General features: G+C 41.5%; 1 protein-coding gene across 6 annotated transcripts in view; it reads right to left on the bottom strand.

The window, feature by feature from the left end:
* The window catches only part of LOC133493208 (SRSF protein kinase 3-like), a 32640-nt gene extending 15800 nt beyond the window's left edge, over window positions 1-16840 (bottom strand). For 4 of the 6 annotated variants that reach the window (XR_009792901.1, XM_061806294.1, XM_061806297.1 and 1 more), the window contains exons 1-9: window positions 16566-16840; window positions 16265-16364; window positions 9526-10793; window positions 9314-9422; window positions 9149-9236; window positions 4885-4972; window positions 4686-4792; window positions 4449-4614; window positions 4158-4183 (exon numbers count right to left, since the gene is read on the bottom strand). Coding sequence is in view for 5 of the 6 variants with exons in the window: in XM_061806294.1 (XP_061662278.1) it covers window positions 4158-4183; window positions 4449-4614; window positions 4686-4792; window positions 4885-4972; window positions 9149-9236; window positions 9314-9422; window positions 9526-10793; window positions 16265-16364; window positions 16566-16575 (1962 nt within the window). In the remaining variant the exon portion in view is untranslated. The other 2 variants (XM_061806306.1, XM_061806325.1) reach the window with 2 other exon arrangements.
* Between the last annotated feature and the right edge of the window lie 5295 nt (window positions 16841-22135).

The raw sequence follows: 22135 nt of genomic DNA, 5'->3' as shown, positions 1-22135 counted from the left end.
TAGTGTGGCATTATTTTGGTTTTAAGTCTGAGGAGATCATGACCATGAACAAAGTACAGGGTCCCCTCACAACTTCACGCTTCACTTTTTACAGCTTCAGTGCTTTGTCACCCTCAACAAAAAAAACCCAACTTAAATACACTAAAATAAACTAAAATACAGCCATATTGGCATATTGCGGGAAAATATATTAATACAAGGCGCGTGATAGCCCCGCGGCGCGACGTCGACCAATGGCACCATGTATGGATTTATCTCGTGAGCTGATTCGGTGCGCCTTGCCCAGAAACTACAGTCCCACCCTCTCCTTCACCCTTTCTTTCCGCTATTTTCTATGATGTTGACTTTTTGTGCAATAACCTCTCGTATTCACAATGTCGAAGAAACACAGTGTTGATTCAAAAGCTTCCTCTAAGGCGCTCAAGAGAAAGAGGAAGACGGTCAGCGAAAAAATAAAACTTTTGAATATTATCAAAGACTGCAGAAGTTATGCTTTTGTGGCGCGCAATTATAGCGTGAAAGAATCCACGGTGCGCTACATAAAGAAGGATTTAACAAACGTGCATAAAACCGCATCAGTAACTTTTACTAAAGAAGCGAAACGAGTGGTGACTCTGCGAAATAAGAGTGTTCGAATGGAAGCTGCATTAGCGTTGTGGATAGCGGATTACAGAAAAATGGCATGGTGATGATAATGAAGAGGCTGAAGAAAGTGATGACTAACCTCAAGCTGCATGGAGGGATTCACTTTCAGGAAGCAAAGGTTGGTTTGAAAAATTTCAAAAGCGTAAGTGCCTCAGAAGTGTGCCTATGTATGATTAGGCTTCCTCCTCCGAGAACAATACTGCTCATTGTTATGTGGAGGAAGAAGTTGCACAGGACATCGACGACAGTATGGTATGAGCTGTCAACTTTAGCAATTTTGTTGATGGGTTTATGTGCTTCTCCAGGGGAATTTTGAAGCTGAAGGAAAAACAAAGACAACACCATGTTTTTCCTCAAGGATAGCAGCAGCATACGGTCAATCTCAATCAGAGTGGAGCCCCATGCAAGATATCACCTCATGGGGTCTCAATGATCCTTAGAAAGGTGATGAATCAGCCCAGGACTACACGACAGGACATGGTCATCCATCCATCCATTTTCTACCACTTCTTCGGGTTGGGTTGCAGGGGAAGTAGCTTCAGCAGGGATATCCAGACTTCCCTTTCCCCAGCCACTTCTTCCAGCTCTTACGGAGGGAGCCGGAGGCGTTGCCAAGCCGAGAAACAGTCTCCCCAGCATGTCCTGGGCAGTCCTCGAGGTCTCTTTCCGGTGGGACATGCCTGGAACACCTCACCAAGGAGCCGTCTGGGAGGCATACGGATCAGATGCCCCACCCACCTCATCTGGCTCCCCTCAATGTGGAGGAGCAACGGCTCGACACTGAGGTCTTGCCGGAGGACTGAGCTTCTCACCCTATCTCCTCAGGGAGAGCCCGGACACCCTGCGAAGGAAACCCATTTTCGCCGCTTGTATCCGGGATCTTGTTCTTTTGGTCATGACCCACAGCTCATGCCCATAGGTGAGGGTAGGAACGTAAATCGACTGGTAAATTGAGAGCTTCGCCTTTTGACTTAGCTCCCTCTTCACCACAACAGACCGATACAAAGTCCGCATCACTGCAGTTGCTGCACCGATCCGTCTGTCAATTTCACACTCCATTCTTCCCTCACTCGTGAACAAGACCCCAAGATACTTGAACTCCTCCACTTGGGGCAGGATCTCATCCCTAACCGGGAGAGGGCACGCCATCCTTTTCCGACTGAGAACCATGGTCTCAGATTTAGAGGTGCTGATTTCTCATCCCAGTCGCTTCACACTCGGCAGATCACGGCTTGATGAAGCCAACAGAACCACATCATCTGCAGAGAGCATAGATGCGATGCTGAGGCTACCAAACCGGACACCCTCTATGCCTCGGCTGCGTCTAGAAATTCTGTCCATAAAAGTTGTGAACAAAATCGGTGACAACGGGCAGCCTTGGTGGAGTCCAACTCTCACTGGAAACGAGTCCGACTTACTGCCAGCAATGCGGACCAAACACTGACAGCAGTTGTACAGGGACCGAACACCCCTTATCAGGGGGCCCCCCACAAGACTCCCCCAAGGGACACGGTCAAACTCCTTTTCCAAGTCCACAAAACACATGTAGACTGGTTGGGCGAACTCCCATGCACCCTTGAAGCTGACAGCATCCCTCACTGTTAGTGTCCACCAACGTGTTATGGGGTTTCCACCACAACAGGCACCTTACGATCTTACTAACTGCCTCAGCAATGGAGGCGGGAACATCTTCAACTCTGACTCAATGTCCCCCACTTACCCCAGAACGTGAGCAAAGTTCTTTCGGAGGTGGGAGTTGAAGTTCCTTCTGACAGGAATCGACAAGCCTATATCTATATCTAGTCGGAACTTCTCGACCTTATGCCCCAATTCGGGATCCTTCCCTGCCAGAGAAGTGACATGCCATGTCCCTCGAGCTAGTTTCTGTAGCGGGGGACTGGGTCGCCAAGGTCCCCGCCTTTGGCCACTGCTCAGCTCACATTGCACCCGACCCCTATGGCCCCTCTCACAGGTGGTGAGCCAATGGGAAGGGGGACCCATGTTACCCTTTCGGGCTGTGCCTGGCCAAGCCCCAAGGGTGCAGGCCCAGCCAACAGGCGCTCACCTTCGAGCGCCACAATACTTAAATACTTAAAATTTTCGATTATATTAAACCTGTTGCAAATTTGCACTCCCTGCCCGGAAAGGGTTAAGGAGAGGATGATCACGGCCATGTATTGTGAGATTTTGGGGAAAAACCTCTTTCCCTCAGTCAGAGCATTGAAGATTGGTCGTGGGTGTGTGTTTCAACATGACAATGACCCGAAACATAAAGCCAGGAAAACCAAGGAGTGGCCTCGTAAGAAAGCATATTAATGTTCTGGCATGTCCTAGCCAATCTCCAGACCTAAACCCAATAGAAAATCTTTCGAGGGATCTGAAACTCCATTTTTCTCAGCAACAGCCCAGAAACCTGTCTGACCTATAGAAGATCTATGTGGAGGAGTTGGCCAAAATCCCTCCTGCAGTGTGTGCAAACCTGGTTAACAACTACAGGAAACGTCTGACCTCTGTAATTGCAAACAAAGGCTACTGTACCAAATAACATTGGTTTTCTCAGGTGTTCAAGTACTTAATTGCAGCTGTTTCACGCAAATAAATTGTTAATAAAAAAAATAATCATACATTGTGATTTCTGGCTTTTTCTTTTTAGATTATCTCTCTCACAGTGGACCTGCACGTACGATGAAAATTTCAGACCCCTCCATAATTTTGAAGTGGGAGAACGTGAAATTTAGCAGGGTGTTCAAACACTTATTTTCGTCACTATATATCGCCAGCGCCTCCAGCAGAAGATTCTCCAGGCGAGGAATGTTGATTATGTACCACAATAAAATTGTTTTGTTATTGTTAATGTTTAACGAGACACTTTTACTGTTGTAATTTTTGCCTCAAGTGTGCAAAGTATAAATACTATACTGTTGACATTTTAAACATTCTGGTACCCACATACACCCCCATCTCAAAGCTAAAAAAAAAACAAAACTCAGCTACATCGCCAGCGCGTCCAGCAGAAGAGTCTCAGTGATGAATGGCAACTATATAGTAAAATAATAGTTTAATTTATATTTACATTATAAATTTATAATACTGTAAATATTATAAGGTTTTATAATTCAAGAACTAAATACCTCTTTTTGTCTCAAATATGCAAAGTACAAATAGTGTTTACATATTATATCGTGGTCTTTCACTTTTTGTGGGTGGTTCTGATCCCAATTAACTGTGAAAAACGAGGGATTACTGTAGTGGTATTCATACATCAAATGACTGAGCACAAAGGAGAACTAGGATGAAAACTGACAAGGCGAGGCGCAGCAGAGGCTGTTAGCTGCTCCACACTGAAAGGCCCCCTTGTGTACATTTGTGTGTTAGGGAGTGAGTGGTATGGAGGTGGTGATGACGGTCAGGCTGTTGCACCGAGTTTGGTCCAACCGGTCAAAAGTCAAGAGACATGAACTGAGGCAGAGTAAACAATCACAACATAGCAAGCAGCACAGCTGGACACTTACCTGGATGCCCAAGTGAGCAGTGCTGACTGGAGAGACAAACCAAAAGACAGACAGACAGACATATACACAGATAGAGAAGAGAGACAGAGAAAGATAGAAAGGAGACCATGAGAACAGAAAACTGGGAGTGAGGAAAACAGCCTGCACTTGAGCTTTAAAGGCAGCAGCAACAAGTTAGGCAAATAAGCAAGTCCAGACTCAATAGGAAGAGCCTTAGATGTAAGTGAGAAGAGCATAAAAAGACTGACAGGTCCTACAGCCTTCTTGCTGAATTTAATCAATGGCTATCACCTGATGATCCAGAAGGGGGTGGGGCACCCACTCTCTGCCAGATAGTGGCCTCGGCAGCCAGCCTTCTAATGTAGACCTCATCCACATCCAACAATATGTTCTCTGGTTTTATGTCTGTATGGATGATCTTACACTTCGTGTGCAGGTAGTCCAGACCCTGCAACACCTGCACACATGTAAACACAAACATTAGACATATTTATTACATGACAGGGCATATTGTCATGTGTGTGTTACCTGTCTAATGAGGCTCTTAACGCATACCAGAGGAAGGCCCATGTAATTTGACTTGATTATCCATTTTAACAGCTGATGACCAAGAACTTCCAGAACCATACACACATCTAACACAGCCTGAGGTTAAAGATTTGGCAGGTACACATGGGTCATCCAGAAAGGTAGACGAGGTCAGACAGGTAGACAGGATGAAGGATACGCACTCCGTTGACTCCAGAAATCTTAAAGTCATCAATCAGTTGGACAATCGTCTCTCTGTGGGGGTCAGAGGGGTCACTGTCTCTCACCTGGACAGAGACACCATGAGGGCCTTTTGGTCTCTGACATGATGAGAAAATTAAGGACTAGGTATGGACTAAATGCAAGACCAGATGGTGGACTGGGTCTTGCAATAGATTTAAAATGTTTATTGCCATATGAATAGTAAAAACACACCGCTAGCAACAAAATTCAAAATTCTTGTATTATGAAGGTGTAGGATTGGGTGTAGTACTCAGTTTAGGATAGGGTTTAAATGGTTTTGGATTTTCCATTATGGTATCGGCGATACAAGTCCTGGGATGCACGTCATGGAAACAAGTTCTAAACGGGAACAAACAAACAAAAACAAATACAGTCACTTTATGCTCACGTGGTCGACAACTACATGTGGGAGAGCTGCAGTTATAATGGAACTGGTATAAAGTAACCTTTAGTCTCTGCAACTTATCACATCACTGTTGCTCTTGTTCTTTTTCACCATATTATGGTGCCTGTCAAATATTTTAATCAATTTTTTTGGACAATATATCTCCCAAAAACTGATCATGACAAGGAATAGTATAAATGTTTGTTATTGAAACTATTGGTGAATAATAATTCAATTATATAATTTTTAATTAAAAAATGATAGGGATTCTAAGACTAATAACCATTGTAATGTAGAACAATAAATTCTTTATCAGAGATAAAAATGCGTAAAATAAAACAGACTTGGGGAATGTACAGAAAAATTCCCAATTTTTAGGATTAAACCTCATAAAAGCCTTAACAGGCAATATAGAGCTCGTGCACGTGACGTCACCATTTTCACAGCGCCATATTGCCGGTCAAAAAGAGCTGCTCGACAGTGTCACACCACTCGCATTTATGTTGATGTACAATGTTAACATTTAATATGCCTAATTTATTTGTTTTTTTGTTTTAAATTATAGCATCCTCTTTAAAGGGCCACTGACAGGAAAAGCATATTTAGTATGTTTTTAATTTTTTAATAAAGGCAGCCGGAATGGACCCATCTGTTTTTTCACCACATAACATGGTTTTGATGTATATGGGTTTTTGTAACTCCCGCCATGAAAATCCTCTCGAGGGATTTGTTTAGGAGAAGAAGCAGAAAGTGATAATATCAGCAGACGCCCACTCAAGCAGCCTCTTCTGTTTATACCAGTTTAACCTGCAGGAAGGGAGCTCTATGTTCCTTTGTGTTAGCAAAAAGGCCAGGTCATTGTATTGCTGGATATCGCTCGAACACTTGGGAGGATGGATTCGCTCTTCATACTTTTCCAAAAGACCCAGTTCTCGTGAGAAATGGATTGCACAAGTGAAAAGGACGAGAGCTTTGTGGGTTCCCAAAGACAGGTATGTGTGTATAGAGCTACTTAAAAAAAAAAATAATAATAATAATAAATAGTTGTGGGGGGCATAATCCGTAAATCAGGGGTGCTAAATGTGTCGATCATGGCTTCGGCGCCACGTCCCTCGATCACGGGCTTCAGTGCGCCGTGTCCACCGATCATGGCTTCGGTAATGGGGTGGGTCATCGTGGTACTGAGCTGGGATGGCTCAGTGTGGCGCCGACCCTGGCCACTTTACGGCGGTCGTCATCCCTCGCGGCTGAGTACGCTATATACTGTCATACATACTGTCGGGGAGTCTGTTTTTAGTTAGAAGTGATTTGCATATCATCTAAATATGGCTCGAAACGATAGGGTAAAATTGCTCTGGTCACGTCACTCGATTGTGAGATGTTCTCTTCTTCGAAAAGAGCTTCCATGTCAGAGGGGGTGTTGGAAAAATCCGAAAATCTCTGTTGTTCTTCTCCCATACCAGGTCCCACTACATGTTTTAAATAGTGAATGTCCCAGTGTGACGTCTGCCGATGATGTTGCATGCAATATGGCTACCACTTGGATGTCGAGTGAAACTTCCACAAATTTGCGCATGGATGACACGTTCTACTCTATTTATTTTTTAGTGTTTTTTATCAGTAGTTATTAATGTTATGTAATTTTAATTACAATACCTATTTTAGAATGTTTATAGGCACGTCATTTGGGCTTTAACCTCTCTCATGCGAGAAAGGAATCTACTTAAATCACTGACTTCATTTTTACCATTACCTCGAAAGATAAGCCCAAATGCATCCTCCAAGAAAATATAACCTACAATTTTTTCTACATTTTCATTTGCTATTTCTGAATTTGAAGTCTGTTTATTCATTGATGTGGCATAATCCCCAACATTGCTTAATATATTTAACATTAAATTCAGTAGACTAATTAGATCATAGTAGACCTGTTTCCTAATTAATGCAGCCCTACAGGTGGTGGTGAACTGTGAAAAATGATGTACTGGCAGTAGTGAACACTTTTTTCCAGAAGAGCCAGGAACATAGTGACCGACAAGAGCAGAGGTAGATGCACGCAGGTGGATTATATTTTGTGCAGATGATGTAATCTGAAGGAGGTTACTGACTGTAAGGTAATAGTAGAGGAAAGTGTAGCTCGACAGCATAGGATGGTGGTGGGTAGGAAGAAAACAAAGGTAGAGCAGAGAGATGTGGTGGAAGCTGAGAAAGGAAGAATGCTGAGCAGCCTTCTGGAAAGAGGTGAGACAGGCTCTCAATGGACAGGAGAAGCTCCCGGAAGACTGGACTAAAACAACCAAGGTGATCAGAGAGACAGGCAGGAGAGTACTTGGGGTTTCTTCTGGTAGGAAAGGGGAGGAGACTTGGTGGTGAAAACCCAAAATACAGGAAGTCTAAGGTAGAGGTGATGAAGGCTAAACAAGAGGCATATGACGACATGTACACAAGGTTGGACATGAAAGAAGGAGAAAAGGATCTCTACAGGTTGGCCAAACAGAGGGATAGAGATGGGAAGGATGTGCAGCAGGTAATGATGATTAAGGATAGAGCTGGAACTGTGTTGACTGGTGCCAGCAGTGTGCTAAATAGATCGAAAGAATACTTTGAGAAGTTGATGAATGAAGAAAATGAGAGCGAAGGAAGAGTACAAGAGGCAAGTGGTTGTGGTTGTAGTTTCTGTTTGGTGTCAACTTTTGAGATCTTCAAGTTCTTGTGAATTACAGTCTCACAGGAGCTGAAGTGGGAGACGAACATCAACTCTAGCCTCAAAAAAGCCCAACAAAGAATGTAGTTCTTGCGGCTTCTGAGGAAGCATGGCCTGCCACAAGAGGTGCTGAGACAGCTGGACACAGTCATCCAATCAGTACTGTGTAGCTCCATCACAGTCTGGTTTGGGGCTGCCACAAAAAAGGAAAAATGCCCACTGCAACGGAAAATCTAAACCACTGAAGAACGGATTGTCGGCACCACTCTACACACTATTGATGACTTGCACGCAACTCGAACTAGGTCCAGAACAGGCAGGATCCTTTCAGACCCTCCACATACTGGCCACCTGGTCTTCCAGCTCCTTCCTTCGGGTAGGCGCGGCCAATCAATGCAAGTCAAAACTACAGGCAAAAAGTTCTTCCCCTCTGGCAATTAAGTCAAATTATTTATCAGCAAATAAATTTTTGTTGAGACTCACTGTCATATCCTGCTGATGAACCAGTATTAGTATTTGTGTTATATTCTGAAGACTATCGCACAACTCGTCACTTTAAACTGCTCCCGTTGTCATTGCAAAGGTCTATAACGGGAATTGCAAATTGGTAAGGGCACTCTGTATAAGTTTAACATAATTGTAGAGTTGACGCATTCTTAACTGTTCTAAATGAAGAAGACTGCAGTTTTGTTCTTTGTTCTTGTTAGTTTGTTCTTTGTTCTGAATGTCGCACCAGGGCGGCAAGGACGACTGGAGACAAATTCCTTGTGTGTTGTTACACACTTGCTTAAAGCTGATTCTGGAAACTAGGTTTTCAAACAAAAAGTTATTTTAGTTCACCTTTTTTTAAAAAAAAAGACTTCTTTTATCTCATGTCCAAAATGTTTTTTTCAATTTTAGTTTTAGCCATTCCCTTTGTATTCATTTTCTATAATAACCATGACTCAGGAAAGTATGCAGAAAAAAGTGCACAGGTAAGAGTCAAAGTGCAGGACTAGGTCCAGGACAAGGTGCAAGAACATTGTGAAACAATACGTGCAGGAGTACATATAGGATTAAGTGCAAGACAGGGTGTAAGGGCTTTGTGCAGGACTAACTGCCAGATGTGATCGATCAAGGCTTCACACTCACACATCTGAGTAATTTGATCTCATCCAGTGCTGTCTCTGTGTAATGGGGTGCGCTCTTCACCACCTTCAATGCTACAAAGCGTTTCTTCCTGAAAACCCAGCAAACACATTGTTAGAGGACATGGCAGGAGGCAGAGAAGAGAAACATGAAACTGTTCGGTCGTACTGCAGGTCCCAGCAGAGCCATACAGTAGAGAAATGTCCCCAGCCAAGTTTGCGGACTACATGGTACCTCCCATTAAAGAGGTCCCCAATGGCGACCGGGTAGTAACCACCTGGAACACACAGACCAGAAGAGTCACAAATTCTGCATTTAGTTGGTGCTCACATAAGTTGAAAACCTTTCTGGAAAACCATATATAGGTTTGAGAATGCCACCTTTGCAGTAATCTGACGGGTCTTCTTGCTCTTCATCATCAGAACCTAAAGGCTGAGCAGGGGGCAGCGTTAACTCTCCAGGTGGTGGGTTCAGTTGGGCCAGTGGGGGGATGGTTGTGCACATTGGCACTGATGACATCACAGAGGTTGAAGGGCGAGGTTTTGAGTTTTGAAGGGAGGTGCCAGAGGAGGACCAGAGAGAGGAACAGACGGGAGAGGAGGAGACATTGGTCGTGAAGTTAACAGAGGTGAGAAGTAATGGATCTGGGTGGGAAGTATTTAACGGAGCAGTGGTTGAGGCATTTGCTGGGAAAAGGCTGGTGGTTTTAGCTGTTGCTGGAGTAGATTTTGTATTTTCAAAACGTAAATGAGTCCATGCGCTGAAATCATATGGCATTTCCTTACTGAAGTTTGATGGTGATTGACTTGTGCTATGGGTGGGGCTCAGAGATGGTACAGGAAATGACTGGCTGTATGCATAAATTTGAGCTGAGACAGGAAGTACCTGCCTGTGTGCGGAGTTTTGAGATAACATAAAAAGTGACTGACTATGGGTGGGGCTTTGAGATGAGACAGGAAGTGTCTGGCTATTGGTGGGATTTTGAAAGAGAATAGAAGTTGACTGGCTATGAGTGGAGCTCTGAGATGGCATAGGAAGTGACTGGTTGTAGACAAGGGTCTGAGATGTAACAGGAAGTAAATCTCTGCTCTGTGGTGAAACAGAGAGTGATTTGCTGTGGGCAAGACTGTGAGCCAGGGCAGAATGTGGCTGGCTCTGCGTAAAGCTTTGATTTGAATTGGGAGGTGAATGACTATGAGAGGGGCTCTGAGATGTGACGGGAAGTAAATGTCTCCTCAGAGGTGTAACAGGAAGGGATTTCCTGTGGGTGGGACTCTGAGCTGGGAAAGTAATTGGCTGGCTGTGGGCAGAACTCTCATGTGTAACAGGAAGTGACTGGTTGTGGGCTGACCTGTAATGTGTAATAGAAAGTGGCTGGTTGAGTTGTGTCACTGTCAGGGGAATACAAGACAGGGGCATGGCGCTCTGGGGAATATTTTTAGGACACCGGGGGCAAGCTAAAGCGCTATATGTTAAATCTCTGGTGGGGGGGTCCTGGTCAGGGCAGCATTTATCCAAAGAATGGGGGGTCATTTCTTGGTCTTCAACTGTGGTACTTCCTTGAGTTAGGATCGTTTTTGGTGTGAAAGGTGTGACTGAAAGGTCATCCTGCATCTGGGGTTGTGGTCTGTCACAAAGGTCATCACAACTAGAAGAGACAGAAGAACCTCATTAAGCATACCCTTGACTGAAAGGAGGCAACATTTATTTACCATCACTGACATGTTTCGCGACTTGTGATTGTGATGATCATTGAAATAATAACTACATAAACAGTTCCAACAGTGTAGTTTTAGTACTTCAATTGTTTTCATTGTCAAAAGAAGAAAAAGGTCCACAACAACTGCATTGTTTCACTTTTTGTCACAACTTTGACTACTCAAGGAAACTTCTCCAGTTGGTTTTAAAGTTTCAGTTAAAAATATACAACAATAAGTTGGCTTTATACTATTAGGATTACTGCATTTACTTGTGTACTTAATTGCTCAAAAAATCTTGTTTTCCTTTCAGCTTGTTACAATAAAGGTATCTTTGCTCATCTATTTATGGCAATGAGGCATAGTGACAGAACAAACCAATAGTCTTCTTTGGATGGATGTACAAACAGGAATTAATATAAGTACTTTTTGTGACATTTGTTTGTTTTTTTTCATTTGTTAAATACAGTGGTACCTCTACTTACGACCGTTTCTAGTAACAGAAAATTCAGGTTATGAAACGCCTCTTTGGAAAAACATCGTCTCTAGTTTGAAAGGAAAATTAAGGATACGAAAGGCAAAAATGGGCATTAGATTCTCAGACCCCAAATTCCATTGAATGCAAGCATCCTGTATCTTGGTTTGAAAGCGGTGCAATAGAGCTAGTCTCCCATTGGCTATCGCCGTAGAATCTTCCTGGCATCCCACTGGCTAGGATGGATGTCAATCTTTTCTCATGATGCTTTTTGTTTCCCTTGGACACTCAAGCATCACTGAATCAACACTAGCACTTTCACACGCTGTCCAACGCTAGCATGCTTTGGTAATGTACAACTTTTTGAGTTTTTCGTTTATGTTTCTTGCAAGTTTATTCATCTTTCTTCACCATGGGCCTCAAGAAACGTAAGTGGAATTAAGTTGTGCGCATGCGTACATTCGTACATGTTTTCTCTCAGGTGTCAAACATTTACCTCCATCTCTGTGCCCTATGATGCCTTTTGCTCCCCACTCACCTTTCTCTTTGTATAGTCACCTAATACCAAAGGTAAAAGAATTTCAATCATCCTTTACATTATGAACTTCGAGTGCTTATTTTTTGGAGGGCAGTGGCCTTGGGCTATTTACATGAAAAAAAACACTTCTACTAATGAAAACTTAACATTACGAAACAACTTCCAAAACAAATTAATTCCATCAGGAGAGGTACCACTGTATGTGCCGTGGCTCCATAGAGTTTGGAAATCACTCCTCTGCAGGTCATGTATTCCTGTCAGGTCAAATCCGCATTACAACAGGACAGAAATAATGGATGCTACTAAACTATAATTACTTTATTGTAAGTAAATGAAGTCGCCCACACCAAACTTTAGACCATGATTTGCAAGAACCGTAACATGTTTACGCACAACCATTAGTGCTAGTACTATCTTGCTGGGCTACATAACATTATGTAGCCTGCTTGTGAGCCATATCGTATTAAAAGTACTGAAAGTATTAAATATACCTCACGAAAGCCTTAAACGAACGTCCTCTCCAGTCCTGAGCACCATTGAGCGCCAACATATCCTTTTCCCCAATTTGTCCTTATAACAGAGTTGGCGCGATCCACTCTTGTTGTCTTGTTATCATTTCAGTTAAGATAAAACCCACTTATTGGAAAAAACATGATGTGGTGGTATCGGAAAACAAGATTTTATTGCTGTATTTTTCCGTAGTCCAATTGTGAAAATGGAAATTTGTCTTGTAGTTTGATCCATTAGTTATATGCTATCTCAGACGTGTTCTCTGTCCCATGTCCCCAACATGTTTTTTTTTTAATCTTTATTAGCCATTAGATGTTTCCAGTACTATGTTAAAAGACGTGACAATGGTAAAAATAATCGACTGTGAATATAAATCTACTAATCTATACTATACTGTGGAAGATGATGATGCGGAGTAAATGTCTATTTCGGAACCGATTAATAGCGTCATTGATCAGGTTGACGAATAACGACATTAAAGCCAAATAGCATAAAATACTACTTATCAGCCGATACCGATCAGGCTGATAAAATTGGTGTAAAATTGACCTAAAAGTTTGTAAATGCCAAAATTCTGCGGCACTCTCAAAGTTGACATCAAATTTACAGTGATGTGAAATATCCCCTTCTGAAAATATTTTGTTGCATTTTTCTCCACATTTAACGTCAAAGGTAATCAATACAAATGGACAAAGATAAATCAAGTAAACTCTGTGAAAGATATTGTCCTCAAATCTAAATATGGAGCTGGCCAAACAAAAATTATCTCAAGAGCACAACGATTACTCATCCATGAGGTCACAAAAAAAGCCAGGATAACATCTAAACAAGTGCAGGCCTCCCTTGCCTCAGTTAAGGTTCATGTCCATAACTTAACAATAAAGAAGAGACTGGGCAAAAGTGGCAATTACTGTAGCTTGAGTTTGCAAGCTAGTGCATGTAGTAAGCCGTTATTTTTTATTTTCCCCTTGAGAGTCTCTGTTGGACAGGCCCCAACACCAGTGCACCAGACTGTGGCTATACTAGCCGGTGGCTGGGTGGTGCTCTGAGCTGGCAGCGGTGATACTGGACGGCTTCATGTCGTGTCATGCACGGCAGCGACATGAAGCCGTCCAGTATCACCCCTGCCTCACTCTGCACCATGTACAGGAGCACATGACAGGAACACTATCTCCCAAATAACAAACAACAGTTAACGTATTTGTTTCAGGTTGTGGGTATAGCTTGATAAGCATTGCAGTGGTAGAGAAATACCCCAAGTTATCAAGAAGGAAATAGCAATTGTGCAGAAAAGTCATTAACTGGAATAAGGCCTTGTTGTGTGAATAGAGTAGGGGAGGGCCAACTCATCCAAGAAGGTATACACCCTACTCTACTTTGGTCACAGTCCTAGTTTGTAATCGCTGCCGAAAAAATATTCACCCAGTGATGAAAAAATGTTTTAAACTATAGCACAAAGTTTCAATACAACATTGTTCGGTCTTTGCACATTGTCAGCAATATTTTCAAACGTGTTGTTTATTTTTAATATTTAATTTTCATTTTATTTGGGAGAAGGCAGAATTGAGTCAGGAAAATAACTTTCCTCAGCCTTTAAACAAAGTGGGGATACCATGCAAAAAAAAAATATTTGAGAGAGGTAACGGTATATACTTTTACACAGCACTGTACCTCACTGTTTAAAATGGGTCACTTACTCTAAAAACTTATTTTGTACAAATTTAATAATATTCTGGAGGTGTGTGCAGTAGAATAAGTTATGTACTTTGGAAATCAATTGTTTTTGAGAATGTATTTGTTACGAAAGACTTTAGAGGTGTTTAAAGTCCTCATTCTATGTTGATCACGAACTCCATAAACATGACGGCCACTTGTCATGACACTGCCACTTTTGAATGCAATATAACTTAGGGATGATTGCTGAATAATGAATGGATGAAATGGAGCTGGGATCCTATCGGTGCAAACAGACCCTTTCCAAAAAATTTGAATATCATCGAAAATTTGATTGGATTGACACCTTCGAAAACCTATGCAGGTGCTTTGAGTTTGGTAGATGATTAATGTGTGACAGTTTAAACCTTTATCACCTGCAAAATTTGGCCCGATTTTGTCACAATATTCTATTCTTTTTTTATTCATAATTGTGTGGGTTTTATGACCTGGAAGCCTAAAAATAAATACTTTAAATTGTTTACAATTTAGACATTAAATCGCTAATCTATAAAATTTTAACTTTATGAATGGAATGATGTAAATAAACCTGTGAAATTCCATTTATTTTTGGAAAGCATCTGTATCTACACTGCACTCACACTGGCAGATAATGGATACAGACGATTTTGATCTGAAGGTATCCAATTAGATGACTTTTCTCTTTTTGGGCCAACACGATGCCTACTGTAATAGACCTTTCTGACTGGCGATCTTCAACTGTGCCCCCCTTAGCAATAGTTGCCATCTCCCACAATCTTCCAAAATGGCGACTGAACAGAACAGGTTTGAAGTGGATTCTCTATCGCGTATTTCCCAGTAACGTTGCGGTATGTTTTTTGCCAAATGGGGCAGACTTGTCCAAGAAGGTTCTACAGAGAGGGGTCAGCTATTTCACGCAAGGATATGTACACGGAATTAAGATTTTGGATAGAGATGGAGACAACGTCAGAGTTACACCGAAACGTTGGCAATAGATGCATAAATGTTTGACGCCTCACAAACTTCATATTGAAATCTAACAGGATAAAATAGTGGAATCGTACTGTGCATGTAAAGCAGGGTGAGTACTTTTTACTTGGAAAGATCATGAGTAATATTGCAGTCTTGAGAAGTGAGAGGGTGTATTCATTTGACTTGGCTTGTAATGTAACCCAGTGCTCTGTCTTAAAAGTCTGATGGGATACAAATAGACATTTCTCTTGCATGACATGGCGCATTTATGTATCACTAACCCAACTCTTCGGCATAAAACATTACACACTTCATTCAGCAGGTCAGTGATACGCTAACAAAGTGAAAGTTGTTCTCCTGCAATGTATAAAGCACTGATAATAATGATATCAAACTTAGAGAAGATACTTCTCCCTCACTTACCCTTGAACATACAGCCTTGCGTTTGTTGATATTGTCCACACTTAGTTGTACGTGCGCTCTTCTGTGAGCCTTAATCCATTGTAGATACTTCGTCAACTGTGTTTTAGGCTTTGGAAAATGAATCAACCAGGCCCCTTGTAACCCACCTGGATATCTCATCAGAATTACACGTTCCACAAGCGGATCTGACGACCATTTTCTTCCTAAAATTAACTTTACAAAGCACACGCGACTAATAACCAGCATTGCAGGTGGGACATGACTACGAGGGGCAAGTCAAGACAGGAGTTAAGACAATGCAGCTATCTGATTGGCTATTATTGTAGGCATGATTGACAGGTCGGAAAGGTCCATTGACGTGTGACTGGAAATGTAACGCACGCAGTGTAAATACAAAAAGTGACAAAAAAATAGTCATCAAAATTCCAGAAAAAAACTCAGCTGGATGCTCGCGTCTTATCATTACATGACACTGACACAGATATGTACAGTGCTGCTGTACTGTGTGCCATTCTTGAAGCCTGTTTGAGATGCATGTGAAATGGAATGGAGTGTGTGTGTGCACATGTGTATTGTGGGATCTTAACTCAGCATGTGCTTCTATTAATGGCCTTGAGTGACTGTAGCCTGACAACTAACCCTCTCTGAGTCAGCTTGACACCAACCACCACAAAAACTTTTTTTTTTTTTTTGGTGGGGGGAGGGTGACAACCTTGCAGAGCTTCGTAAAGTTTACGCGTGTAGAGTGACAAGCCGTGCATGTCACATGTCATTCAATTTAGAATCCAAGTATTGTACGTTCGTCTCACCAGGTCTCCTCAGTGCGAATTCTGCGGTGCTTTTTACCACGCCGTCTGTGCTTCTTGGTGCCGGAGGCAGAGCTTGTACTTGCCATCCCGGTGGAGGCTGCTGGTGGATCACACAAACTAAGTGAACAAGAAAGCTTTAACAAAACAGAAAGGCACGTACTTGTTTTTGAAATTTGGGAAAACCAAAAGATATACATGTCCCCGCCCTAATGCTGGCGAGCCCGAAGCATGTTGACCTATGCTCGAAAACACGAGACGAAAGCACTGACAGCGACACCGAAACATATACGTAATACATTACCTATTTGCATTGTCAAAGCCAAGCGGATCAGCGTGGACCATCCCAGCTGACTACTGGCTTGCTTCTGTTAGCAGTTCTTCCATCCTGTCAACTTAGTCAATACGATATAAGGCTATGGGTTAGTGGGGAAACAGCGTCTTTCTTTCTCCACTTTCCGGTCTGTTCCGGATTAGCGGGGTGTCTGTGGCAAAAGCTACGAGGTTATTCTTGGCGTGTTGCGCTTGACGTGAGCTCGCACATCCCAAAACAGCTGCTGACAGGCTTTCTGTTACCCAACACCCAGCTTCTGTAGCGCATGCGCACTGGTCACAAACCCGAATTTTCGAAAAAAAGGCAAACATAAAAAAAGAATCAAACTAAAGAAAGAAAATAAAATCGTGCATGTTCGTGTGAACCCAGTTAAAATAAAGAGTTTTTCTTAGTTTAATTTAGAGCATGTTTTCAACGCCAGAATGTGATTGAACTACAACTGGAAATGGAGGAGATACTCAGTGAGCACCAGTCAAACTTTTTGCATTCAATATGTATTTCCATTTATTTCCAAACAGGTAATGAAGAGGGAGCATATCGGAACACAATTTTTAACAATAAGATAAAAATTCAGTCTTGGCAGGTCTCGAGTCCTCGCCATTCTCAAAAGACCAATTTCAGGTGTTCCAACATGTTTGAGGACAGCATCCTGTTCCGTTCAAAAATAATTGGAGCAGAGCATCTGAAAAAGACAAACGTTAGCTATCAGTATAGCGCTCGTGCACATGACGTCACCATTTTCACTTCGCCATAATGCTGGTCAAACAGAGCTGCTCAACATTGTGGGAGACATTGACCTGGAGGAGAATATTTACAATACCCGAGACCTGTTGTGCTGTTGGTTGTCACAACAGACGAGACAAATCTTCAAAGAGCTCATTCTATGGAATAACATCTGAAAAGACCAGAAAATATCGATGGATTTTGGCAATTAAACATGATGGACGGTGCCCAACCAAAATTCACACACTTCTGTGTAGCGATCGCTTCATTTCAGGTCGGAATTATTCTTCTCAATCTCGAATTACCAAAAAGCATTTATAATGGCAAGTTGGCTCATTTGAGAACAATGCGTGTTTAAAAAAAAAAAAAAAAACTGTCTGTTGCAGAGGTTTACGGAAGTTAAGTGCGGCTGCAATCGCTTCCATGTACGTTCAATGTCCTCTTTTTTTTCCAATCATAGTTAATGAATGAGAGTTTGTGTAAAACCAGGGGTCATTTATTTAAATACTGGCATTTGTATTGAATACTCGCGCGAAAGATCAATGGATTCCAGCAAAGGTCAATGTGTCGCCGAACACACTTCTGCGTTCACGAGCCGTTAACCGTCATCTTTTTTTCAATCATAGTTAATGAATGCGAGTTTGTGTAAAACTAGGGGTCATTTTTTTAAATATTAGTATTTGTATTGAATACTAGCTGAAAAGATCGATGGATTCCGGCAAAGTTTAACGTGTCGCCGAACACACCTCCGAGTTCACAAGCTGTCAAAACCGTCACAATGTGGGATTTATTCCTGATGAGAACAGATCCAGCAACAGACTATTTGTATAAGTCCAGACCTTTATAAACTTTCACACTTTTCCGTGTAAATCTCAACGATTTACTCACAAGATCCATGTGTATATTCAGTTGTCTAAGACAAGCAGAAGTGAATTAGCAGTCCAATTTCTTATCAGCGACAACATCGACTTGGGATTAAATATGGGTCCTCTATGCCGAGTTTATCTAATTTTTCCACGTACCGTCATTTATTTTAACCTTCTAAATGTCTGACGGTATCGGACAAGACTCTGGGCGTCGTGCTACAAGACATATTTTGGTGTTGTCTCCAACCAACTTAACATTGAGGAATGCTTAGCTTGACCGGCAATATGGCAAGGTAAACAAAAGTCACGTGATTTTATGACGTAGGTGCACAAGCTCAATTGTAGTTTTCAATTAGCAATGGCGTGAGACATACTCAACAACCAACATTTGCTTGTCCCCAAACTCTACATAGACAGACAAGGACAGAATTTCAGTCTGAAACAAGCATAAGACCGTCTTCAACAATCCTTTAGATGCACAGTTTTCATTACTATATTTAAATGTGCTCTTTGGTATTTTGTTCAGTTCCAAATACAGTGCCGTGAAAAAGTATGGGCTTCCTTCTCAAATTCTCAGATTTTTGCATGGTTTACCCACTTTCATGCTGAAGCTCATTAAACAAATGCAAATACAGACAAATATAACCCAAGTAAACTTAAAATGCAGTTTTTTAAAGTCCATTTTATTTATTAAGGAAAAAATATTCATGGTTATCTGGTCCCTTGTTAAGTCTTCATGATTTAACATGGGGCTAAATGTGGCTAATCACAATGTTTTTTTCACTGATTTTCGCTGATCACACCCAAGACTGATTACCTCAGGACCTGTTGAATCAGAATAGAGCTTTAGAAAAAGCTGCAACAAAATGACAAGATACCAAGAAAAAAAAATCATCTGACATCTATCAGTGTAGAAAGGGCCATAAAAGCCATTTTTAAAACTTTTGGAGTCCAGCAAACCATATGGAGAGCCGTTATCCTCAGAAGGAGAAAACATGGAACAGTAGGAAACAATGCTTCCTCTAATTTTGTACATGTAACCAAATCAAGTCAACTATGAACTATAAATTTAAAAGGCTGCTTCCAACTTTATTTCATTTATTGTTTTTAATTCATAATGATATCCCCGTCTGTTTTTCTTGGTGTAAAACTGAATTATTGTTTGCGCATGCCATGGATGCTGACAGATGAATGATGCTCCCAAACAGTTTTGCGGGTGTTATTTTGCTCACTATTTTTAAAATACAGAATTAGTTTTTTGTGTATTGTACTGTCTGTGCTTTTATCCTTGATGAGGCTGTGCCCAAGTGGAATTTTAACATTACACACCATCTCATCCTGCACTTTTTACTTTGGCTTTGCAACTTTTTCAGAACTGAGCTTTCTCACTCGAAAAAGAGACAACCTTGTACAATTTCACCACTTTCTTCTATTATTCACATACTCTGACAATAATTGCACCTTGATATAACAGCATTTCTTCTTTTTTTTTTGCACCATCATTATCGAGAATAAAGATAAGCAGCGTGTCTAACTCATCTTTGCTCTGTGGTGCCCAGACCCCATTGCAAACTAAAACACCGGTGGTGGAAATGTATAAGGACGCTACATTTATGGGTTGTGTAGGTACTGTAATAACTGTAATTATGAGTGTACCCCTTTAATAGCAGAGGGTGGTGGTGTAAGGAAAAGTAGGTGGGAGAGTGAGTCTGGCAAAGCACCATTGTTCGAGAGAATTCGGTGTGCTACCGAAGTGTTCAATTAAAAAGCGATAAAAGAACCTTGGTGACTTATTTTCCCTTTTTATAGTATGTGTATTTTGCCATTGGATGGACCAACCAGTCATCCCTCACTCATTGAATCACTTTGCAAAATGAATAGTTGTCTGTTATACTTTTAATTCGGTTTGGATTTTTTTTTTTTGTGCGCAATGTTGATGCGCAGAGAACACATCAGCAGTGTGCAATTGCGGATGCGTTAAGAGGAAACATTGGTGGTGAACCTTCTGAGGATTGTATGGCCTACAAAGACGACATCAAGAGAAATGTAAAGACTCATTGTCAGGTTCACCAATCAGACATTCATTAAACATGACAAAAAAGGAAGCAAAGACACCAGTTTAAGTCTCGCGAGGAGAAAGGAAAGGAACTGTCTCGTACAATTCACCACTGTACTCTCTGATTATCCTCTCCTCTGCACCTCTATTTATTTAGTTTTGAGACGCCCCTTATTTACATGGATGTTAGAAAAAGGAGACAACAAACAAAACAGTTTGAAACAAGGTGTAAATGTTTGTTCATGTGCGTGTGCATGTGTGGAACATTGCTGAATACATGTGTGGTCATCATTTCTTTAACAGGCAGCAGTTCTAACAGTTCTGATGATTAGATGTTTTTGTTCTTGCTATGTCCTGCTAGGAGGCTGCCACGTTATCTAGGGCAGAGCAAAGCATTTCTTCATTGGAAGCAAATGTATGATAATTATGATCACAATTATTCCTACATTTCCCCCCTGTTTATCCAACATTTGCTACCATGTTTTCTAGAGAAGAGCAAAGCATTCTTCATTGCAGACAGAGAGAGTAACTGAATTGGAGCAGAGCAAAGCATTTCTTCATTGCAGGCAGAAACAGTAACTGAATTAGAGCAGAGCAAAGCATTTCTTCATTGCAGGCAGAAACAGTAACTGAATTGGAGCAGAGCAAGGCATTTCTTCATTGCAGGCAGAGCAGTAACTGAATTGGAGCAGAGCAAAGTATGTCTTCATTGCAGTCAGAAGCAGTTACTTAATACTATTTAGAATAATTTATCCACGTGTTTCTTTCTGCTATTTTGTCCATGTCATTCAGCTCTTGCTCAGTCTATGCCAGTGTTCGGATTAAACTGCATGTACAGTAGATGTTAATTCATAAACAGACATAGGATGAATGAACAAATGGCAGTAAGAAGGTTATTAAAGCACAGTAACTTGTTGCTTTTTTTTTTTTTTTTTGGTGTAGTGCAGGGATGTCAAACTCATTTCTCTTGCGGGCCACGTTGTAGTTCGGGTTTGCCTCAGAGGGACATTTCGAGTGAAGGCAGCGTGGGATCGATTCCCGCTCAGTGATAGTGTCCACATCTGCACTGCGACTGGCTGGCGACCAGTTCGGCGTGTAGTCTGCCGCTGCCCGAAGTTAGCTGGGATTGGCTTCAGCTCTCTCTCCGAATAAATGCAGAAGTGTTGCATCAGGAAAGGCATCCGGCGTTAAAAAAAAAAATCAAAAAGACAGTAACTGCCGCACCACCATGACAATGGCACAAAAATGGCTTCACACATCAATGCTGATAAAATTCCCAATTTGTTTCTAGTCCTATCAAATTGATGTATGTGAAATTTCCTAGTGACACGCCATTGGAAAACAATTTTTTTTAGTTTTTCAAAAGAAGTTAATGGATACACAGAATCCCCCGACTTTTTTTTTTTTTTGCATTCGTTATCAATTAATAGCATTGCATCTCTGGATCTGTGCAAACACTACAATCTTTTGGACACATTTTTTGTATGTAGTTATCCAATTTGTTTTGTGTTTATTTTATTTTATTTATTTTTTGGGGGTGGGACATTCCCACAGGTACCACTCAAACAGAAAAATGAAAACAACGGATAGCGTTTTCATCCAACACCCAACAGCAAAATTTCACTGTTTAGTCACCATTATGACAGCAGTCTCACTCCCATGTGTAACCGGACTACAGTGACCTTGGCAGTGGGAATGAGAACAGCTATCTTACAAGTGGCCAATAAAAACAAATTAGTTTTGTTTGTCTTAACATTGGTTTCAAAAGCAATAACTTTCCTACAATCAAAAAATGAATTCAAGTACACCTTTTTGCATTTTTTTAAGCTTTTTGGGGTTCTTAATAACTCCTGAAAGGGACCCACTTGTGTTTTTTTTCCCCTTCATCATTCGTC

Source organism: Syngnathoides biaculeatus, chromosome 2 (genome assembly GCF_019802595.1).
Source record: "Syngnathoides biaculeatus isolate LvHL_M chromosome 2, ASM1980259v1, whole genome shotgun sequence".
Taxonomy (NCBI): domain Eukaryota; kingdom Metazoa; phylum Chordata; class Actinopteri; order Syngnathiformes; family Syngnathidae; genus Syngnathoides; species Syngnathoides biaculeatus.
This window is presented reverse-complemented; position numbering and strand designations above follow the sequence as displayed.